At 41.5% G+C, this 19,694-nt stretch overlaps 2 protein-coding genes across 4 annotated transcripts in view; one reads left to right on the top strand and one right to left on the bottom strand.

Annotated features, from left to right (window-relative positions):
• LOC105691700 (putative inorganic phosphate cotransporter) overlaps positions 1 to 19,694 on the top strand; it is a 112,788-nt gene that overhangs the window by 9,319 nt on the left and 83,775 nt on the right. The gene's annotated exons all lie outside the window — the stretch shown is intronic.
• Positions 6,739 to 19,694, bottom strand: part of LOC105691710 (BMP-binding endothelial regulator protein) — a 28,217-nt gene continuing 15,261 nt past the window's right edge. For all 3 annotated transcript variants that reach the window (XM_020855650.2, XM_048651816.1, XM_048651817.1), the window contains 10 exons: positions 19,316 to 19,401; positions 15,645 to 15,744; positions 14,630 to 14,806; positions 14,353 to 14,535; positions 11,321 to 11,580; positions 11,014 to 11,173; positions 10,733 to 10,920; positions 9,764 to 10,161; positions 9,268 to 9,676; positions 6,739 to 9,163 (listed from right to left, as the gene is read on the bottom strand). In XM_020855650.2, the coding sequence (XP_020711309.2) occupies positions 9,370 to 9,676; positions 9,764 to 10,161; positions 10,733 to 10,920; positions 11,014 to 11,173; positions 11,321 to 11,580; positions 14,353 to 14,535; positions 14,630 to 14,806; positions 15,645 to 15,744; positions 19,316 to 19,401 (1,859 nt within the window). In that variant the 3' untranslated portion in view covers positions 6,739 to 9,163; positions 9,268 to 9,369. The remainder of the gene's footprint in view (positions 9,164 to 9,267; positions 9,677 to 9,763; positions 10,162 to 10,732; positions 10,921 to 11,013; positions 11,174 to 11,320; positions 11,581 to 14,352; positions 14,536 to 14,629; positions 14,807 to 15,644; positions 15,745 to 19,315; positions 19,402 to 19,694) is intronic.

The raw sequence follows: 19,694 nt of genomic DNA, 5'->3' as shown, positions 1-19,694 counted from the left end.
TCCACCCCGTGGGTACGACCAATGGGGATCGTTCGAACCCCGAGACACGCCTACGATACGTTTTCATTGGACGGTCTCGTATACCACCGACGATGTTCAAGAGTTTATACCTCGCGGAGGCTAAAAGAGGGATCCCCGTGCCGATGGTGAAAGGACATACCTACGTACAATCTACACCTCTCTCTCTCTCTCCCTCTCTTCCTCCCTCCCTCCCTCCCTCCCTCTCTCTTTATATATACACGCGAGTGTGTCGAATACATATATATACATATGCCTATGTGTATATATCTATAAATAACCAACACATTACCTTTTATTTGAACCCGTTTAACACAGAACCAACGATGCTCAGACGTTCCTACGCTCCGCCTTTTGTTTTGACCAACAGTTTTAAACCCTTTTCGTGTCTTTCTTTTTCTTCATTCTTTTCCATCCCTTTTCTTCATTTTTTCCCTTCTTTCGTACTGCGGTCCTTGTCTCTCTTCACCGATCTCTCTTCTCTCTTTCTCTCTTACCGCGTATCCCTTTTTTTTTCGCCCTCCAAAAACTCACGTTATACACCACTTGTGTATACGTATACACGCGACGTTTCTCTTCTTTATTTTACCGTATTATTTGTACATACGTATTTTTCCTTTTGGTTTTTTTGCGCAAGTTTTACTTTGATTTAATATATTTTTTTTTTTTTCTTCTTTTTCTGGCTTCTTTTTCTGTTTTTTTGTTTTATTTTTTTTATTCATCTTACTTCTTCGTATTCTGAATCTGAATCGCATTTTAGATTGAGATTTGAATGGGTCTTTTGTACCGTGTAATGGCTACCGATTTCATAGTAATCTAATGTACAGATGTTATTTACCCACAATGAAAATGGGACAGGCATAATGGCTTTGGGTACTTTATGGACATTATAATAACAACAGATTTACTCCGAATTCGATATGCAGGCCGCAAACACATATGTATGTACGTACCTATACATATATAGGTATGTATGCATAACGATATTATAAATGTGCTTTCACACAATACTCATTTGTAAGGATCATTTTATACGACATCCTATACACGGTACCTATAGGCAGATCGTTCGACCGACGAACGTACGAACGAGTACATTATTTTACGTTATTTCCATTTTTTATTTTTTATTTTTTTTTTTTACCAATCGGTTCTATGTATCCATGAGAACAATCCGTAGCTGTCTGATCATTATATATTCTCATAGCTGTACATAGGTACGTGCAGCAAAAATCCGAGTGAAAATCTGACTGGGTTTTAACAATGATAAAAAAAAAAAAAAATAAATGAAAACGATATCGAATTACGGTGTTTGCTGACACCGTGGATCAGACGGTCCTAAAACATCGGATTATGCCACTAGTGAAAATATAAAAGCTAAAGCCAAATAGCAATAGCCGAGTAGTGTATGTACGAGGTATGTACGTACACATATACCCGTAGGGCGAGGAGCACGGAGCGAGTTTCCGTACGTATAAAGAAAGGGGATGTAAGAAGTGAAAAGGAGATGAAATAAAAAAAACAACAACATCGTAAAAACTGGGGATTCCGTGACCCCATTGAAGTTGCAACAATCTCATCCTAATCTGAAATCTCGGAACTTCTTCAGTCTCAAATCACCGCCTACTACTCCACTTTCATATTTGGACACCGAACGTGGTTCCGTATTAGGAGACTCAAACCTCAAGTATCGAATATCGAATCTGCGATCTCCAGATCTTCGGATACCTCCCCGATCCCCTCCCCTGCTACGTTGGCCTATAGCTGAAACGACGAAGTGCCGCTACCGAAGTACACGGAAACTGAAAAATCACTCTTTTTGTAGTCCCGATGCGCAAGTTCTGCTCGCGATGTGAACGTCAATTGAAAAAAAACTAGATCGAAATCTGAAATGAAAAAAAAACTTTTGAACTTTACATGTCGCAACAACAAAGCTAGACAGATAAGTTGACGTGGTGCACTGCAGCAGCAGCAGCAGCAGCAGCTATACACGGGGCAAGTAAAATGATCTCTTGGCGCGCAGCGCATCGTACAACGTTCGGTATATCTGTACGCCTCCCCGTACCCTTGGCTATTATGTATAGAGAAGCACTTGAGAACGTTTCGGTTGTCCTGCAGTTCGGGACGATCGCAATCTGCGGGCTACAGGTGACGTCAGTTACAGAACCGAGTACCTACACCCCACTGCAGTGGAACGTTTTAAAGGCACTTGCAGCGTTTCGCTCCGATTGATATCGTGGCTGCGGACGGACGGGGTTGCGTAACAAAACGCATGCGATTCGTAAGTGGGACGGATTCGTACTTCGGTAATTTTACAGATCCTCCCACACGATTTCGTATACATAATACGTATGCGAAGTATACGCGCGCTGCGCCCTTGTACGGTAGAGATCTCGAGCGCCCGTTATACCTATATATATATACTCTTATTTTTGAAAAATATTTTTCCCATGGACTCGCACATTATTCGCCGACAAATTCCGAGCCCTCAATTTCCTCTTTACGAATACTTTCTAACCCGCGGATCAACGGCGACCTATCTAGCTATCCCATACCTCATTTCGTACAATGAACGCGCGCGGTCGGTTATTTTTACAACGGGGAATCAATGAGTTTTTTTGCTATTTTTTTTTTTTTTTTCTTTCTCTTCTATAACGTCGCATCGAAAACGAGTACCTTTTTCTATTTTCTCTAACCTCTTACCGAATTGCCTCCGGACATTGTCTGACATCGATTTGAAATTGCGCCGGAAAAACGACTCCCACGCTCCGCTGCGCGCTATTACATCTATCTCAAAAGAAAATTCGTCCATCTACCGTGTATAGGTGTACGGATAAATGAATGTTGGATCGCGTACGTGAAGAAGAACGAGAAAACGAGACGGGCGAAATAGAAGATTCGCTAGGATACTCTATAATCTGGACGGATATGTAAGTACACTGTAACAACGGAAAAGGGGGAATGAGAGAAATCATAGCGCGCGTATAATAGTTACGGCAAAAAATCGGACGTCGCGCCGGTGTTGCGGCGGGGATAGAAAAGGGTTTGAGATATTATTGTTCTTTTTTATCTTTCCCTTTTTTTCTCTCTCGTTTTAAAATTTGTTTTTTTTTTTGTTGTTTTTTGTTGTTTTTCGTTAGTCAGGTATTTTAGCAAACGTACCGTCCGCCGCCGATGGCGATGCCCGCTCTCTCCGCGCCGGGGGATGAAATATCGTATGACTTTTTGACGTGCTTTTAACAAATTGAACTGAAAATGGCTGCCCTGAAAACGACGTCCGGCCATATCTATATAATACGTGTATATATATATGTATATAGATCCGTACGTACGTACCTCGTATCCCTCTCTTTCCAAAGCATATCCGCGCGAATATATATACAGACACGTAGGACGGACAGAGGGAAATATATAATTTTTTTATTTTAATATTCGCTGACGGAGCACACATTGCTGGTCACACGGTCCGATGCCGAGTGGCACGGTCAGCTGAAATCGTTGAAAGGGCCGCAAAAATAATGTTCAAATTCGTGTTTTTTTTTTTTTCCCCATACCCCCATTTATTTTCTCCATTTTTCCTCCTCCTCTCTCTCGTCCGCTCCACGCTATCTGCTTCTTTCCTTCGCGCGTGGCGTCCTATTTCTATCTTTTCGTGTTTTTTTCTTTTTCTTTTTCTCTCTATTTTTTTTTTTTCATTCGACTCCTCATTCCGGGAGTGAGAGCGAACCCCGATTCGTTTCGGCAGTTTATGCGGATTCGAGAGGGGGAGGAAGAGGACGCGATATAGGGTGGCGGGCGAAAGGGGTGCGGAAAAGTAGACGCGCGGCCCGTTCGATGTGATATAAAAGTTGTGGGCACGTATGTATTGTGTGCGCGAGGATATCTGGTTCCCGTACGTACGCGTGACGGAGGTGAATAAAAAAAAAGTGGAAAGGAAAAAAAAAAACGTGACGGATATATAGAGAAACGACTGGCCGCAGGGTCCTGCAACGCTGCGCATGGGGTATAACCAAAGTTTGTATATACTGTTATACGCATACGACGGAGATCGACGAAGACCGAGAGGGACGACAATCGTATAATGTATATACCGTGGCCGCATACGGCGTAAAGCTGCGGAATATCAAGCTATAACGGTCAAAAGTAAAACGAAGCGACGATTTATCCGCAACCCTTCGAATCCAGTGCGCTGCGTCGGAGGGGGTGCCGCGGACATGCGACGACTTGGGTCAATTCCGTCCACACGCGAAAAATGAATATGCTGCAGACCGTCGAACGTCGTCCTCCGACGTCGACGGGGGTCTACGTCGAACGTCCTCGAATTTTGCGATCGTGAAAACTGTCGATTTTGAATAAGTGAGTTCAACGCTGAGCGCACGTTGCGTATGTCGTTCACGTCGCGCCGCACGCACGCTACAACGTTTCAGTACGGGTTTCGTACAATCGAAGAGGAGAGGAACCTTCGCCTTTGAAAAGGGCGTGGTTACAGTCAGATATCAACCCTCGGCCTGTCGTGCGCCCCGGCCAATGGAAATTCATCTTTAAACTGGCAACTGTTGCAAACGCAAGCGCTCTGGAAAGCTTCGTCTTGCGCAGCGAGTCATCCAATCAGAAAGCATCGTCCACGGTATCAAAACCGTCCCATCGAACGAGATTATCGTACCCCCCCCCCCGTATATTAAATTCGCATCATCAATCATCACTGTACGCTCGTATGCGATATCAATTGAACGCGCGTATAGGTCGTCGTTAAAATATCTGTCCGATGCAACGCTGGATTCGTACAGTTGTCACAGTTGTCCAGAAATTAAAAGTTGAAGCTGTCAATTTTGACCGCGCTCGCGTTCAAAGTACACACGTTCGATCGACGTCGATAATTTATTTGAAAAATTTTTTTGTTTCGCAAGTGCGGGACGAGTAGCGCGGGGGCGGGGGGGGGGGACGTGGTATGTACAGAGGTACTCGAGCGGCGTATACCTACGGCATTTGAACGTAGGTAGGGAAGGTTGTATATTTGGGCTGCGTGAATAATTCGTGATTAGGTACACAGTCGGGGAAATTCAATACGCAACTCTAATTCGGGTAGTTCGCCTAATCGGGTCGGTAGTAACGATTGCGTTGATATACCTATACGTGTGTATATACCTAGCCACAGCAGCCTACTACTAGGCCGACCAAAATGGAAAATCCGTCGATGTTGCTGTTCCCGTTGCCGCAGGGCGGACGACCCCTTGAGGGGTAGAAGGAAATAGGATAGCACGAGTGTACGGCTACTATATAAAGGTCGCGCAGGATATTCAATTTTTTGCTCAATTAGACATGTTAGAGATACCTGGACAGATACACCCTTGTAAAATAAAATGAAGGTAGAGCGGAGCCGAGGGGCTCTCGAGGATTGTTGACAGTCGCTCCTACGAAACTGGCAGGGGTGACCGGGAACACGGGACCTCGGTTTGCCCCCTTCCTCTTGGACGATTTTTCTACCGCGCCCCCCCCTCCCACTTTTTCGAACCCCTCGTTCAACCCCCTCGCGTTAATTCGTCATGTCTATTTTACGTGCGTGTGCGATACACGTTTAACCGCTCGTGTGTAGGACAAATGATCCCTCCTGTTTCTAATTTGTACGTAGGACGAGGACGGCGTTTTTAGGCTCTTTACCGCGTCCCCTGACATTTTTACATTTTGCGGGGGTCGTTCCTGTCACCGCTCCGTCGGGTACGTTTCTCCTCGACCTTTATCGCATTTTTAGATCTAACAGGTAAAAAATATCAACGGCGTGGGTAGGCGAAAATTTTTCAAACCACAGCTCCTGCGGACAATATCATCGGAGATTCATTTTCGCTGTCGAGTTTTTTTTTTTTTTACCATTCTACGCAATTTCGGGCTCGCTTGCTTATAAACCACGTGATGAAATTCGAAAAATTTGCAGACGATTATTTTTTATCGATATACGGATAATTCGTACGAGGATCCTCTCGGTACCATGAGAGCGATAAATTTTGCGGGCAACCGACACCCCGCGATGCAATTGGGGTGGCGTAGCTGCAGGCAAAAATCATCCCCTATTTACCTACGCGATTTTTTCTACTTTATCCATTTTTCGATCACCCGTCAGGATTTTATGATCAATTATCTCGTGATATGAATATTGTTTTTGCAGATTTTCAGATGTAACTCGTACAAGATAAAAAAATCTTACGGTTACTTACCAACTGTAGGGTTGCTCCACGTGTCAAGTACCGTCCGTCGGACGTGCTTAAAACGGATAGAAAACTTTCGCCCATCTTCGGATGGACCCGGTTTTACCCTCCGTGGGTTCGAGTATATGAAATTTCGTGGCGCGCGAAATCGTCGTTCCAAGATTGAAAGCTGTAGTAGATGATTTCTCGTGCACGCGAACGCGATCGGAATCGCATGGTTAAATTTAGAAGGAGTGACGAATGGATCGATCGTTTCGTTACAGCAATATGTATTTAATTATTCGTATACATATTTTTAGGAAAGTCACAATTAGATGCATCGTAGAAAAAAAAAAAAAAAAAAAATCATCGTCATCGTCGCCGCAGCTTCGGCATTCGAATGATTAAGCGCGTGTCGAATGGATATACGCGATATCGGTATAATTATCACCGCTGCCGTGCATTTTTATGGGTTTTTAGCGCTCTCCTCCTCCTCCTCTTCACTTACGCATTTAAAACATTAATAATTGATACAGGTATATGTGATAAAATAATGTTTATATATTATGTATAGATTTTATAATTAATAACGACAATTATATAAGTATTTTGACATAATCAATGTGGAATCTTAATCAGCGACTTTTCTCTTAATACAATTCGGACTTTCATATTAATTATTAATCGTATGGATTCGGATTATACCATCGCGACCTATGTCGACTCGCGATGTATCTTCAACGGTAAATATACTTTCAATTGTTGCTATTTTTTAATGTCTATGGTAAAAAATATATATTCATACTATATTTCACGTTGCACACCTACAGCACTATGGTTTTGGTAGTAGTTTGTTAAATAATACGCTTTACGAGTGAAAAGATTGAGACAAGAGAGACAAAGAAAATTAACGGAAAATCGTGGCTACGACAGACAGCGACGTAAGCTTGCATAGTATTGTTATTCATTTTTATTACCATCATCATTACTACCAATAATATTATTATCCGTTATTAATGATCAATTAATAATAATTACAATTTAAAAGCTATAAATCTCTCTATGTGTAATAGCTCGTGATCAAATTAAAAATGAACCATAAATCACATGATAGAATCGTCGTCGTATAATGAATTAGATTTATATTGGAATATCACGATAGTTTCGATGATTTCACCCGACAATTTCCGACGACAAATGACAATGACGGTGTACGTGTATGATCGTTACGACGGAATTGTTTTTTCTTCCATTTGGATTATTTTAATTATTCATTTATTGGTTTTATCTTTCTCTCGGAGCGCGACAATTCGCACCCACGAGTCTGACAAGTTTTTTCACCCACGTAACATTCGTGCAGGTTGTAAAATTTTTCAAGTCTCTGAATCGTGAAGAATTTAGCTTATGATTTCATTTCATTTATTGTTCTTTCTTGTATTCACCGTGATCGGTAAAAGTCGATTCGCAGCTCCGCGATTATCATTCGTAATTTAACGGTGAATTTTTTTTTGCAATTCATCAATGGTGATTGTAATCTATTATTATTATATATATATATTTTGATTTGAGACGACATGCGACAAATTCTTACGATACTCTCAGTTATTATAGGGATATCTTAAAGATTCGTTATCATTTACTATACAACATCGTTTTTGTACTTAAGTATCAGTATGTAGATATTATGTATACATTACAGTTTCTATTTGTAAGAATTATTATCGTCAGGAACGTTGAACATCTTTTATATAAAATATAGAGAAACTATATATCAATATGGTAATAATGAAGTTAAATAACGTCGATGATATACTATTATAATTTAATTATTTAAATTATCATGTGACATCAGAGATCTTTGAATATTTTATTTTTTATTTTTTTTCGCTTTTTATTTCGTTTTTTTTTTTTTTTTTTTTTTGTTAGTTCATTTCGTTCTTCACTTTCGGTTTTATATTGTATACACGTAATATTCGTAATTGTTAATATCACTTTTTTTTTTTCATAACGTTTTAACCTAATAATCGTCTATGAATTTAATGGCGATTCGTAATGTATGCGTAAAAATGTACAGCTATAATATGTAACGTTCGAGATGAGAAGAATCTCTTTTAATTTCGATTCGTTATCTATTCTGGTGCGGATATATTGACGACTGTTTTTTTTTTTTTTTTGTTGTTTTCGCGAATTCGGATTTTCCACTGTCAAAAAGAATAAAAACAAAAAATGAATGGACATTTACAGTAAAATACACATACGTTGAATCACGTCACTACATCTCTCTTTACATCACACTGGATTTGCTCGTTTGCTCATATTTTATACATTTTTATATAATACGCTATTATTATCAAATAATATCGACAGAAAAATAAGTATATTATACGATATAGTTAATTCACGGACATACAGTTTCGCGATACAATATTAAAAATAATATTTTATATGATCTTTATAATTATTATTATTGTTACTGTTATCAATATTACCATTATCATCAGTATTATCGTTAATATAAAATTGTGTCTAAATTTTTCTTGTTTCTTTTTTTTTTTTATATTACCATCGTCGTTATTGTACATTTAGCGTCGATTCGTCTATTAATATCGTATTCGGTGTCGGTTGTACAACGATAAAAGATTGTTGACAAAATGAAAGTTTCAGGAGAATAACTAGATTTGAAGAAAAAATTTCGACTACATTCGAACTTGGTAATATAAGAGGAATATAATTTTAGAGACCGTACTACGTTGACCTAGAATATTTTCTACATATTACTATTTTTGATCATTTTTTTTTTCTTTCAATTTTATACATAACTTATATTCTCGCTTCGGACAGAGAGAGAGAGAGAGATGTGAATCATGACGAAACCTAATGATCAAATTAACATGCTGAGATTACACTGGGATGTAGATGTAAACGCCGCGAGCCCGCTCAATCGGCCAAAATACTGCGTTGGTGCTCTGCAATTTGAAGAAAATTATCGATGAGAGGAAAATAGAAAGTGTTGGAAAAATACAATGACGGCCGATCGATCGATCGATCGAACGTTATCATTTCTACTCACCATCTACGCGTATTGACATGAAGCAGTGACTAGTAAAAAATTGTCGCGAAGCACTCGCTCGTTGTGCCTCGAATTACGATGAAATAATTAATGGGTAATATTTTAATGAAGCATAGCGAGCGATTGCCTGCCCGAATGATGAAGATGTCGTCGCGAATTGTCCCTTCTGAATCCAATCGCGTTCAGTCCAGCCGACGACCAGGCGCTCGGGCATCTCATAGGTCCTCGCCAGTGCGGCAATTGTACTCCTAATTTTTGGCACTCGTGGACGTAAGCCGTAAACGATTCGCAGTAACATCTGCCCATCGGACACTCGCACATGTCCGTTAAACATGATTTGTAGTACATCGCCGGATTCACCTTCTTGTGACACGGGTAAAACACCTCCGATCTTATCCGGTTGCAAAATCTGTTTTTTGGATCAGACGCGGCGCGGATTATCGCAGGTGAAAAATGCAAAAAAATCGATATACTCTCGGCGGACGAAGTGAATTACCTGTGATCCTTCCTGCCTCGACATTTTTTCACCGGGTGCGACGGATACTCCTTGCGCGATCTCGCGCACAATTTTTTAGCGCCGACCATCCAAGATTTTCCGAACTGGTTAGCGTCTTGTAAAAGTTTACCGTTTCGGGTTTTGAAGTCGTCTTTGTGTTGGAGATTGAAATTACCGCACAAGCCGCACAGTTTACCTCTGTACGATGTGGACGCCGATACCTCGAGGAAACTAATTCCATCCCAGAGGACTTTGATGCCCACGTTCGTCGTCACCAACACGCTGTCCGCTGTTCTGTTTATGTCCAATTTATTGCCCAGTTTGTACGGTACGTTGACCTTGGTACCATTTACTTTGACGCGCATTTTTTGACCCAGATTCACCTTAACGTCCGCAAACTGTGGGGGGTGGAGAGAGAAAAAAAAAACAACGTATAGCTTAACGTTTCGATACCCCCGAGAAGATGAAAATTGAAAAATCTCGAAAGTTCGGTGGGGTTTTTTGGTCTTTTGTATTCAATTTCGTTGCTAGTTTTTTTTTTTCTATTTCTTTTCTTTATCTTCAAACAAGAAGAGCGATGTGTTATTTAAGGAATTTTTCTTTAGAAAAGAATCTCGGAAAGATACGTTATTGCTACACCATCCGTTATATACCAGTGCTCGAATATAGATCTGATCTACAGATCGTATCTTCAGATGAAACTCCAAACAAAGCATTGGAATAAAATACGATGTGGTGGCGGTGGCGGTGGTGGTGGTGGTACGAGGTTCGTAAGAGATAGAAACGCGGGGGTGCATTTTTAAAGGGGGAAACAGAAAAAAGATTGATAGACCGGGCTCTGACGGTAAGGTGACACTATAGTTTGTTTTATGCGACTGCTGGTGGGTTTAAGGTAAATTAAGTTAACACGGTAGAAATAAAAAAAAAGAAAAGGAAGAAAAAAAGTGGAATCCTCCGGCGGAGGCTTACCTTGATCGCTATCATCTTTGTCCAAGCGGAAGATCTCGTCGATCTACCGTCGTTCGTTACTCGTATGCTGAAGGTGTGGTTGACGCAATCAGCGGCCAATTGATACTTGCAAGTTCCTTGGAAGCTGAAGAACTTTCCGTCGAACGTACGGTAATGAGGATCCCCGAAAACCGTGCAAACTCCGTCGCCTGCGCACGGGCGAAATACGTGTAAAAAATAAAGAAAGAAACGAACGGAATATCGAAAATTTATTCGAAAGGGAAATTTCAACGACGACTCACTCTCGACGCATCGTGGACAGCACTGATCCGGAGGGTGTTCCAACTTGGAATTCGGAGGACAGGGAACGGTCAACGGCGGGCACATGTGCATCGCGCAACGTGGCTTACCTTGCGTACAAACGCAAGATTTGCAAGGATCCAATTTCCAAGATTCGCCATCCTGCCTAGGAGAAATCAGACACGTTAAACCAGCGTTGATCGAATCCAGAGGGTGCGATTTTCTCCGCGGCGGATTCGTCCGTTCGAATGAACGGAAAAATGAAAAATAGAAAGTAGACGAAGGAAGGAATCATCTCTTCATACTCGCCCCGTAAGTTCGACCGCCGTAACTGCAAGATGCTCGAATCGCCTCGATCTGCGTGCACTGGGGACAACAACGTCCCGGGTGTGTGGTCTGATATTCGAGAGCGCATTCCAATACCGGGCATGTTTCCTTGGTGCAAATAATCGTTCCGTTATAACACGAGCACTTTGAGCATTGATCGAGCGTGAAATGTGCTCCGGAGGGGTAGATCGCCTGACCCAACATGCAGGCACCTTTCGGAGGCGACAGGAATCTTCTGTTTCCTGAAAATTTCAAATCAAAAGGTAAAATCATCACCGCTTCTCACGGAGTCGCATAAAGATCTCGTGAATTCGATATTTAAAACGGAGAGAAGCGAAGTCGAACGAAACACCGCGACGTCGGGCTCTCTTCCGTTGTTGCGACCTATCAAATCTTTATGGGGTGCGCGGGTCGGAGTTTGAAGAAGAACCGTGTCGGACGTATGGAACCCTAGGAGCGGTTCGAGAGAAATGTTTTTATTAGAGTTAGCGTGTGGTTGGCAGTGAGCCAGTTAACACCTAACCGCAACGCTTTGTGGATGACCGTTCTCCTTGACGGTACGCCGAGGGGCTGAAAACCTCCGTTCGGACGTAAGTTATCTTCGGTGCTAACTCGCCCACAATCACCGTCTACACCTAACCACCGTTTACCCATTCGGATCCCTCGACCGTTCGACTTTAACGTTACGCCGATTCGACCGTCCCCCGACCGGAAATACACCCGCGATCGAATTCGCGAAATTTATTTTACGCTGTAGTGAAAAGAAGAGAAACAAAAAAAAAGAAAAGGAAAAAAAAATGGCGGTGATGGTTTGAAGAATGACGAGAAAGTGGATGAATGAAGTGCTATTTCATACGGTTCTATTTCCGACGATCTTTTTGTTCGTCTTCATTTTATTTTCGTCGGTCCATAGAGCAGCTGCTCGAGCGCGAATGGGTTATCGGGGAGTAAAGACATTAACAATTTAACAAGCGTCGTCTCTGTTCGTTGTAAAAAGAAATAATAATACAGTTGACTCGTTAATTGGAGCAGTAACACACACGGAGTTTGATCCTGTCAAATCTTGACACGTAATGGCGCGAAATACTCGGGTCAGTTTCGAGAAGATAAATCACTTAATTATTATTAAGGTGAACGGTCAACGACGACAACCCACCACCACCCATGGACGAGACATTATTATGTACACGTCAATCTGATCGGCGAGTTGCACGCCTTATAAATTTATATTAAACACAAAGTCGCACGACGCCTACACGCGAGTCTAAGCGGCGATATAACTGTTTTATGCGGGCGACTGCAGCAACGTCGGATTCAAGTTTACCATTCAAGCCGGTGCGTATCGTACCTCACCTACGCCGCGCATGTAATGTAATAATTCTTTCCTCACAATTATCGGTAGATCTGGTATAATTGATCAGCCCGGATCGCCGCTGATGTAACCGCTTCTCTCTCCTCGCGCGCGAAGAGATGGAGAATACGAACCGAAACGAATGAGTTGAAAGAAAAAAAGAAAAGAAAAGAAAAGAAGAAAAAAAAAAGAAAAGAAAATAATCTGGGCGCGTGTTACCGTATACAACAATATCTGTGGATCGCGTACACGCAAGGTGATCTGAAATGAAACGTGCGAGTTACATCTACGCGCGTACGAATTAATATAAAATAATCACGTCTACATATTTTTCACGATCGGAGCGTCGCGGATGGAGGGGGAGGGAGGGGGGGGGGGAGTAAAAATGAAATAAAAAAATTAACGAATAGGAATATAAAATCGAAATTAAAGAAGAGGCAAGAAACTAAACTGTATCCCAAATACGTCGCATGGCGCATATCAATCGGCAGACGCGGTGGGTAGGTAGGTAGTAGTTGCTTCGGAATACACGGGACAATTATTCGTTTGATGCGATAGTTAAATCGTCAACGACGACGATCAAACCGGCGAACGGCAGTTGGCTCGCACGTGCCGCTACGTGATCGGGGCACAAATTTCATCCTCTATTAACCTACGTCTGCATTTAACATCGGGGCCTATCCGTCGATCCGTCGAACTTTTTACATCGCCATTTTTTTTTTTTTGTGTTTTTTTTTTTCAACCGTACGATTTAAAGTCGGTCTATGGATATTTCGATGGCCAGGTGTACGCGCGACGTACACGTCTCTCGATACGGAGTACAGGTAGCTGTAACGCGAGTTACAACCGTTCGATATCTCGGTACTGTAATATAAACAGTTTTGCTGCAGGCATGCACATGTATACATTTTAATGGAAATTTCCATTGTGCAGTAACAATAAATTATCTTCAGTCTCCACCACCACTCGATTATTGTTATATTATATATTGCAATATAAACAATATAGTGCACCCGAACGTGTATTATGTTGTAACGATCGGCGAGCAGTTGAAATATTATGGCACCTCGTGTAACAGCGTATAAATATAATCCGGATTTTTAACACGTGAAACATTATTGATGTCGATAGACAATAAACGGACATGTTGTAATTATCCTAACTACATATCTATATTCTGGCAAATTGCCGATCGACAATCGACCACGGAATATATACGTACGTACATATATCTCCAAGTTTTTATTTTATTTATTTATTTTTTTCTTCTACTTCTCATTTCTCATTTTTAAACAACGGACCATGTATACACTCAACTCGCATAGAACACCCTAACGTTACAACCTTTGAATTTAAATAAGCAACAAATACATTGTCTATGGTATCCACTGTACAACGTAGCCATCCACCGACGACCCATCAACTCATCGCCAGACCATTGAATACAATGCGGAAGTGATTCCCATGCGATGTGCCAACGGGGTTTTTCTTTTTCTTTCTTTCTTTTTTTTTCTTCTGTCACGAAAAGTGTACAGTCGAGCGATCAAAGCTCGAAGAAACTCCCATTTTCATTTAACAAAACGAACGTTCGTTCGTCCATTTGTTTTTTGTTTTTTTTTTTTTTTATTCATTTTCGTCTTTTCATAAAATTATTGTAACTCACCTCTGCATTGGGGGCAACAATTGCCGGGTTCCGTGAACATGCGGGATTGAGGACAATGCAAAACTGGACACGCTTGTTTTGCGCAATTTAAACTGCCTGATTCACAGCGACAAGTCAAGCAAGGATCCTCGGTTGTCGTCACCGCTCTGTCAGCCGCGACTTTTTGACCGTTCACGTAACATTCTGGAGAAGAAGAAGATTTTCACAGATTTTTAAGATTGGTGAAATTCGAAGGCTGACGGGGTGTTGGTGGTCTTTCATTTTTTGAGACACTCACTCGTGCATATCGGACAGCATTGTCCTGGCGCAGCTGGAGTCGGATTCGAACACGGTGTGTGACAACGGAGTTTTGATTCCGTTACAACACCTGCTCTACACGTCAGAATTCTACAAGGATCTTTGGAATCCCTCCATTCGGTGCCTGACGGATGGTGAACCCCGTTGTGCATGCACCCTTGAAAAGATTACGGAGAAAACGCGTTATTTGCATTGTATGCTACTAGTCATTGAAAATTTCGGTACACGACGACGACGACGACGATCGCGATCTTAACGACGATGACGACGACGATGATGAGGCTATCCACCGATTTCGTAATGACTCTCCATTCAAAGTCAGGTACATATTATCAAGTATCCGAGTACATACGAAACTGACACGTTGAGTGCGCGGAATGTTTCGTTTATATGAGACCTAAGCACACAAACTTTGACTGTATATTTGCTTTAGGACGGTATTGAAGAAGAAAAAAAAATGAAAAAGAAACCTCTCACGTCCGAGATGGACGGATTTCTTTCCAGATGTATCTTTTTCCGGGTCAAATATCGGCTCAATTTTTTTCCGACGAAATTTCTACCGAGGCACCGTCGCGACGTACGCGATACGGAGGTGGACGATAAAAATACGAAATCCAATTACCGATGAAAAGTATGAAAAAAAAAAAATAATTACGAACGTGTGAAAATAGGTAAACAGAATCGAAGGTATACACAACGTCGATACACGGTAGAGGCGCATGGCGTACAGGCGGACGGGAAACAATGGTTAATTTATCTCGCCATTCGGTACAGCGACTCGCGGTCGTTGTACACCTGGTTGAGTACAACGCGAGATGAAAGCAGGTGTGTGCTGCTGGTGCTGGTACCGGTGCTGTTGGTGCTGTTTGTGATGCTGGTCCTGGTGCAGCGAGCAATAGCACCAGCAACGGCAGCAGCAACGGCAGCAACGGCAGCAGCAGCAGCAACAGTCCCAGGAATGTCGAACGAGCTGTGTGCTCGTAAGGAATATTTACCTTTACAACGGCGACAGCAGTCGTCATCTTGTGCCTCCAGTAGCATGTAGCAGCCCTCAACACTCGGACATTCTGGCTGGGGGCATTCTACGAAACCATTCTAAAAAACACAGGAGTAGAAAAAGATTAATATGACTAATGGCCGCGCTCTCGCTATTACATATGCGGAGACTTATGTTTTCTATATATGAATATATATATGTATATTGTACCGCTGTGTACGATATACATATTCCCATACGATATTATACGCGTATATTATATACATATACGTGTATAGCTTCGGGGAGAGTTAAAAACTCGCGTTATAACCGTGTCCACGACTATTTTTTCTTTTTTCTTTTTCTTTTCTTTTCTTTTTTTTTAGTGCAGTTGTCATTGTCAAATATTAAATATCAACGTTTCGTTGGATAATTCTGAGAATTATAAACGGACTTCTGACTCATATTGAAATAGTGATTCACGCATGTTCGCAAATATTGTCCATCGGGGGTTTCATCCTTTTACACGGTGAAATCTTATCAAAAAAAAAAAACGTTCGTCTTCGGTAGAGCTCAACGGCCATTGGCGAGGAATAAATTTTTTTTTCCCTCCGAGACTAATTGACTCCGCCATCCCATTATTATACATACATACATACATACATCCCGTGTAAAGGAGTGGCGTCTCGTTTAATCTCAAATTCAATGCCCATGCCATGGGGAGTACGAAGGTACCGATAATCGTTGGTCGAGATCTAAAATTGGTTTGTCGTTTTGTGTCGATGGAAAATAAAGGAATGGAAATAGAAAAATAAGACGTCCCATTAGGTGACACATTCTTTTTTTGATAATATTCTCTTCGGGACCGACGTTTCGTACTCCCCTACGTAATGGTACTGCACTCCCATTTCATGACTTATATACCATCCAACTACCACTACTCCGGCTATAATTAAGTCGGTTTTATCTGGGTCAAAGTATCTAATATATTATGGAGTAGCAACGCAGCTAACCAACAAAGCTATGTTGACTAACCATATTTCTCTCTTTATTCAGTTATTTCACATCTTTCTCTCTTTATGTTCATCGCTGTAACATACGTCAAAGTCAACGGACTCGTTTCCGATCAATCTTACCGACTCCGATCACCGTCGCTTATACTCGGTGATATTTTTTTCATACAATACGCGCGCGCCCGTCCGTCACGTTGTATTATATGCCATTTGTGTCACCTGCGTGAAACGTTCATCTCCCGACGTGTGCCCCGCCGAAATACTTACGCACCGGGGGAGTACGTCGTTCGTACGAATTTCGAGTCTCTTATTCGTTAACTTGGTATGGGAAGTACATCGGCATCGGTCGAACGGAGGATGTGCTGCGGTCGTTTTATCTGCGGAAACGTGTTGCCGTTTCACGCTTCCACTGTACGTACGTACGTATACGTATACGTACGTACGGCGATTTAATATTGTTCAGCCGCTCGTCGAGATAAGCAGAAGCCACTCGAACACCGCGCGAAGCAATGTCACTTATTTTCTATGAATTTACGGGTACGTGGTACGTAGACCCACCTATTTATCGTTATCATTATCGCTGGTATTGTTGATTATTTTTTCTTGTAAGCTTGCGAGAACTCGACGATCCTTTTTAACTCGCGTTTATCCCAACGGATAATTTGTCGTTACTTGTTTTAGAGAGGGGTGTATAGGACAATGTCCAGGGAATTCTTAGAACATCGTATCGTCAGGTCGCGAATTGAATGTAAATTATTCTGTTCAGTTATATAAATATATCTGTACACGTGTGAGCGCTGACTTCGAGAAAACCACTCGGTAATTTCACGCCTATTATCATTCCATTGTGACGACGGTTTCAATGCAACATTACCTGCAACTGTTCTTGGCTAATCGGTCATTGCTAATACGAAAGCAGCCGATACCCTTGAAAATAATAAAATGGGAAGACGATATCGCGGAAGCGAACCTGTCAGTGCGAATAATTGGGAGATCTTTTTTTTTTTCCACCTTTATTTTAGTTTTTTTTTTTTTTTTCTAATCTCAATACCGGTGCCAGAAGCGCGCATAATGTGATAATAAATAAAATCGAACACGCGCGTTTGGCTCGGCGATCATTTCGCCTGCATGTTTTATGTTCGCGAGTATATGCGACTATAATTTAACTTATGGCCAATAACTGACAATATAAAAATGTGGAAATTCCTGGGAATTTTTGGTCGATCGAGTTCTGGAACTTGATTCGTATAACGCTCATTGGCGAAGTAGAGAAATAGAAATGAATAAATAAATATAAAACTAATCGAAAATGAGGAGCGGGAGTGCCGCCGCGTCGCTCGAAATTCTTCCACGTAATGGTAATGACTCCTGGTTACATTAATCATCTGTCCCCGTGTAACTATTGTCACGATCGCCATTCCCGCAAAATTAAATGTCCCTCCGTTCGAATAATAGGCGCTAGTCTAAAAGTGAATTGAAATAACTTCTGATGACCTTTTATGCGGATCACCTATTCCTTCGACGCGTGCTGAATCAATGCTTTGCAATGCGGCGATCCGCGTGTGGGCGAATGGCATTTTTTTTTTTCAAACTCGCGCGAGACCTTTGAGGTCGGCTCTGAGGTCGTCGATATATTCCTTCGTTTCGTTCTTCTCTTTTATTTCTCTTTCGGACCAAATCCAGATCTCGATTAGTTTCGCGGTCCGCGAATACGTCGTAAAATCGTAACGAGCTGCTTCCACAACGATCTCGACGAATTTGTTTACGAGGATAGGCGAATAATGGCGGAACTAACGACCGATGAAACCATCCGACGAAACTCCTTTTTTGGTTATCCACGCACAGAAGCAAAACTAATCGAACGACCTACCTGCTCCGCGATCACCGAGATACCTCGTTTAACGTCACATCTTTTAAACTAGTCTTCTTTCCCTGGTCGAATCCCACCTACGTCCCTGGCGAGGTGATGGTTTTTCAAAAATTCTCTGACCGTAATAAAAAAAAAATCGAGAAGAACTTCGCTCTTCGGAATCGCTATTATACGACTCGTCCGTTCGAAACGTGTATAACGTAACGTGAGTGGATGATCATTTTTTATGTTTATTTATTTATTTATTTATTTTTTTTCAACGAATCTCTCGAAATTTTCGGACCTAAAAATTAGTGGACTTTGATACCAAGGACGGTTGGGTGATTTTTATACCGGTATAATAATGAAATACCGCAAACTTTGCTTTCGGAACAACGCCTTGTAGATTCAACGTCGAGAGTATTATACATATTATAGGTAGTATACAGCGTTTATGTGAAGTAGAGATAATTATATTCATTTTTGGGGGTCAAAACGACAAAGATTTTACGAGATCAGATTGTTGTCTCTAAGATTCATGTATCGCGAAGTCAAGCTCTTCGGAGACTACGTCGTAAAGGAGTCGGTGGTTTTTTTTAATTTTATTTTGTTATTTTGTTATTTCGAATTACATAAATCGCAAATCTCCCAAGTCGATGGCGTTGAGAGAGATCGAGAAATCTTTTAGGAAGAATCGGTGTCCGCGGTGAGGCGACATAATCACGATCGAAACGAAGGTTGTACACGGTATCGTGCGTCGCTTTTCGGTGAAACGTAAAAAAAAAGAAAAAGAATTTAAAAAAAAAAAACAACAAAACTCATTCTTACCTTGCAAATGCAGGAGAAACATTTCGAATTCGGTATCTTGTCGACCGTGACTTCTTCGCCCTCTACGTCGCAGGTTTGTCGGGTTCCTACAAAACGTTAGAAAATTCGCTGATTTTAACGAGTTGTTAGAAATAGGATCGTCGTTGAAGACCGAAAATCACTTCCTATGAGACGGCATTAGCGATTTTCGAACATTTCTAGCGACCGTTCGATCGATTCGTAGTCGATGAAGAACCGAGCGTCGTTTTATAGTTTTACAAGGATGCACCCTTGCGATAACCTTTGTCGTCATCTAAGAGCGCGTATTATAATTTAATAGCGCGGACACGCTTAGCGAAAGAAACGAAAGAAAGAATTGAATAAAAATCTTTGTAACATA

The sequence above is a fragment of the Athalia rosae genome, chromosome 3 (genome assembly GCF_917208135.1).
Source record: "Athalia rosae chromosome 3, iyAthRosa1.1, whole genome shotgun sequence".
NCBI classification, from domain to species: domain Eukaryota; kingdom Metazoa; phylum Arthropoda; class Insecta; order Hymenoptera; family Athaliidae; genus Athalia; species Athalia rosae.
Note: the sequence above shows the minus strand (reverse complement) of the source record. Positions and strands in the feature narration are given on the sequence as shown.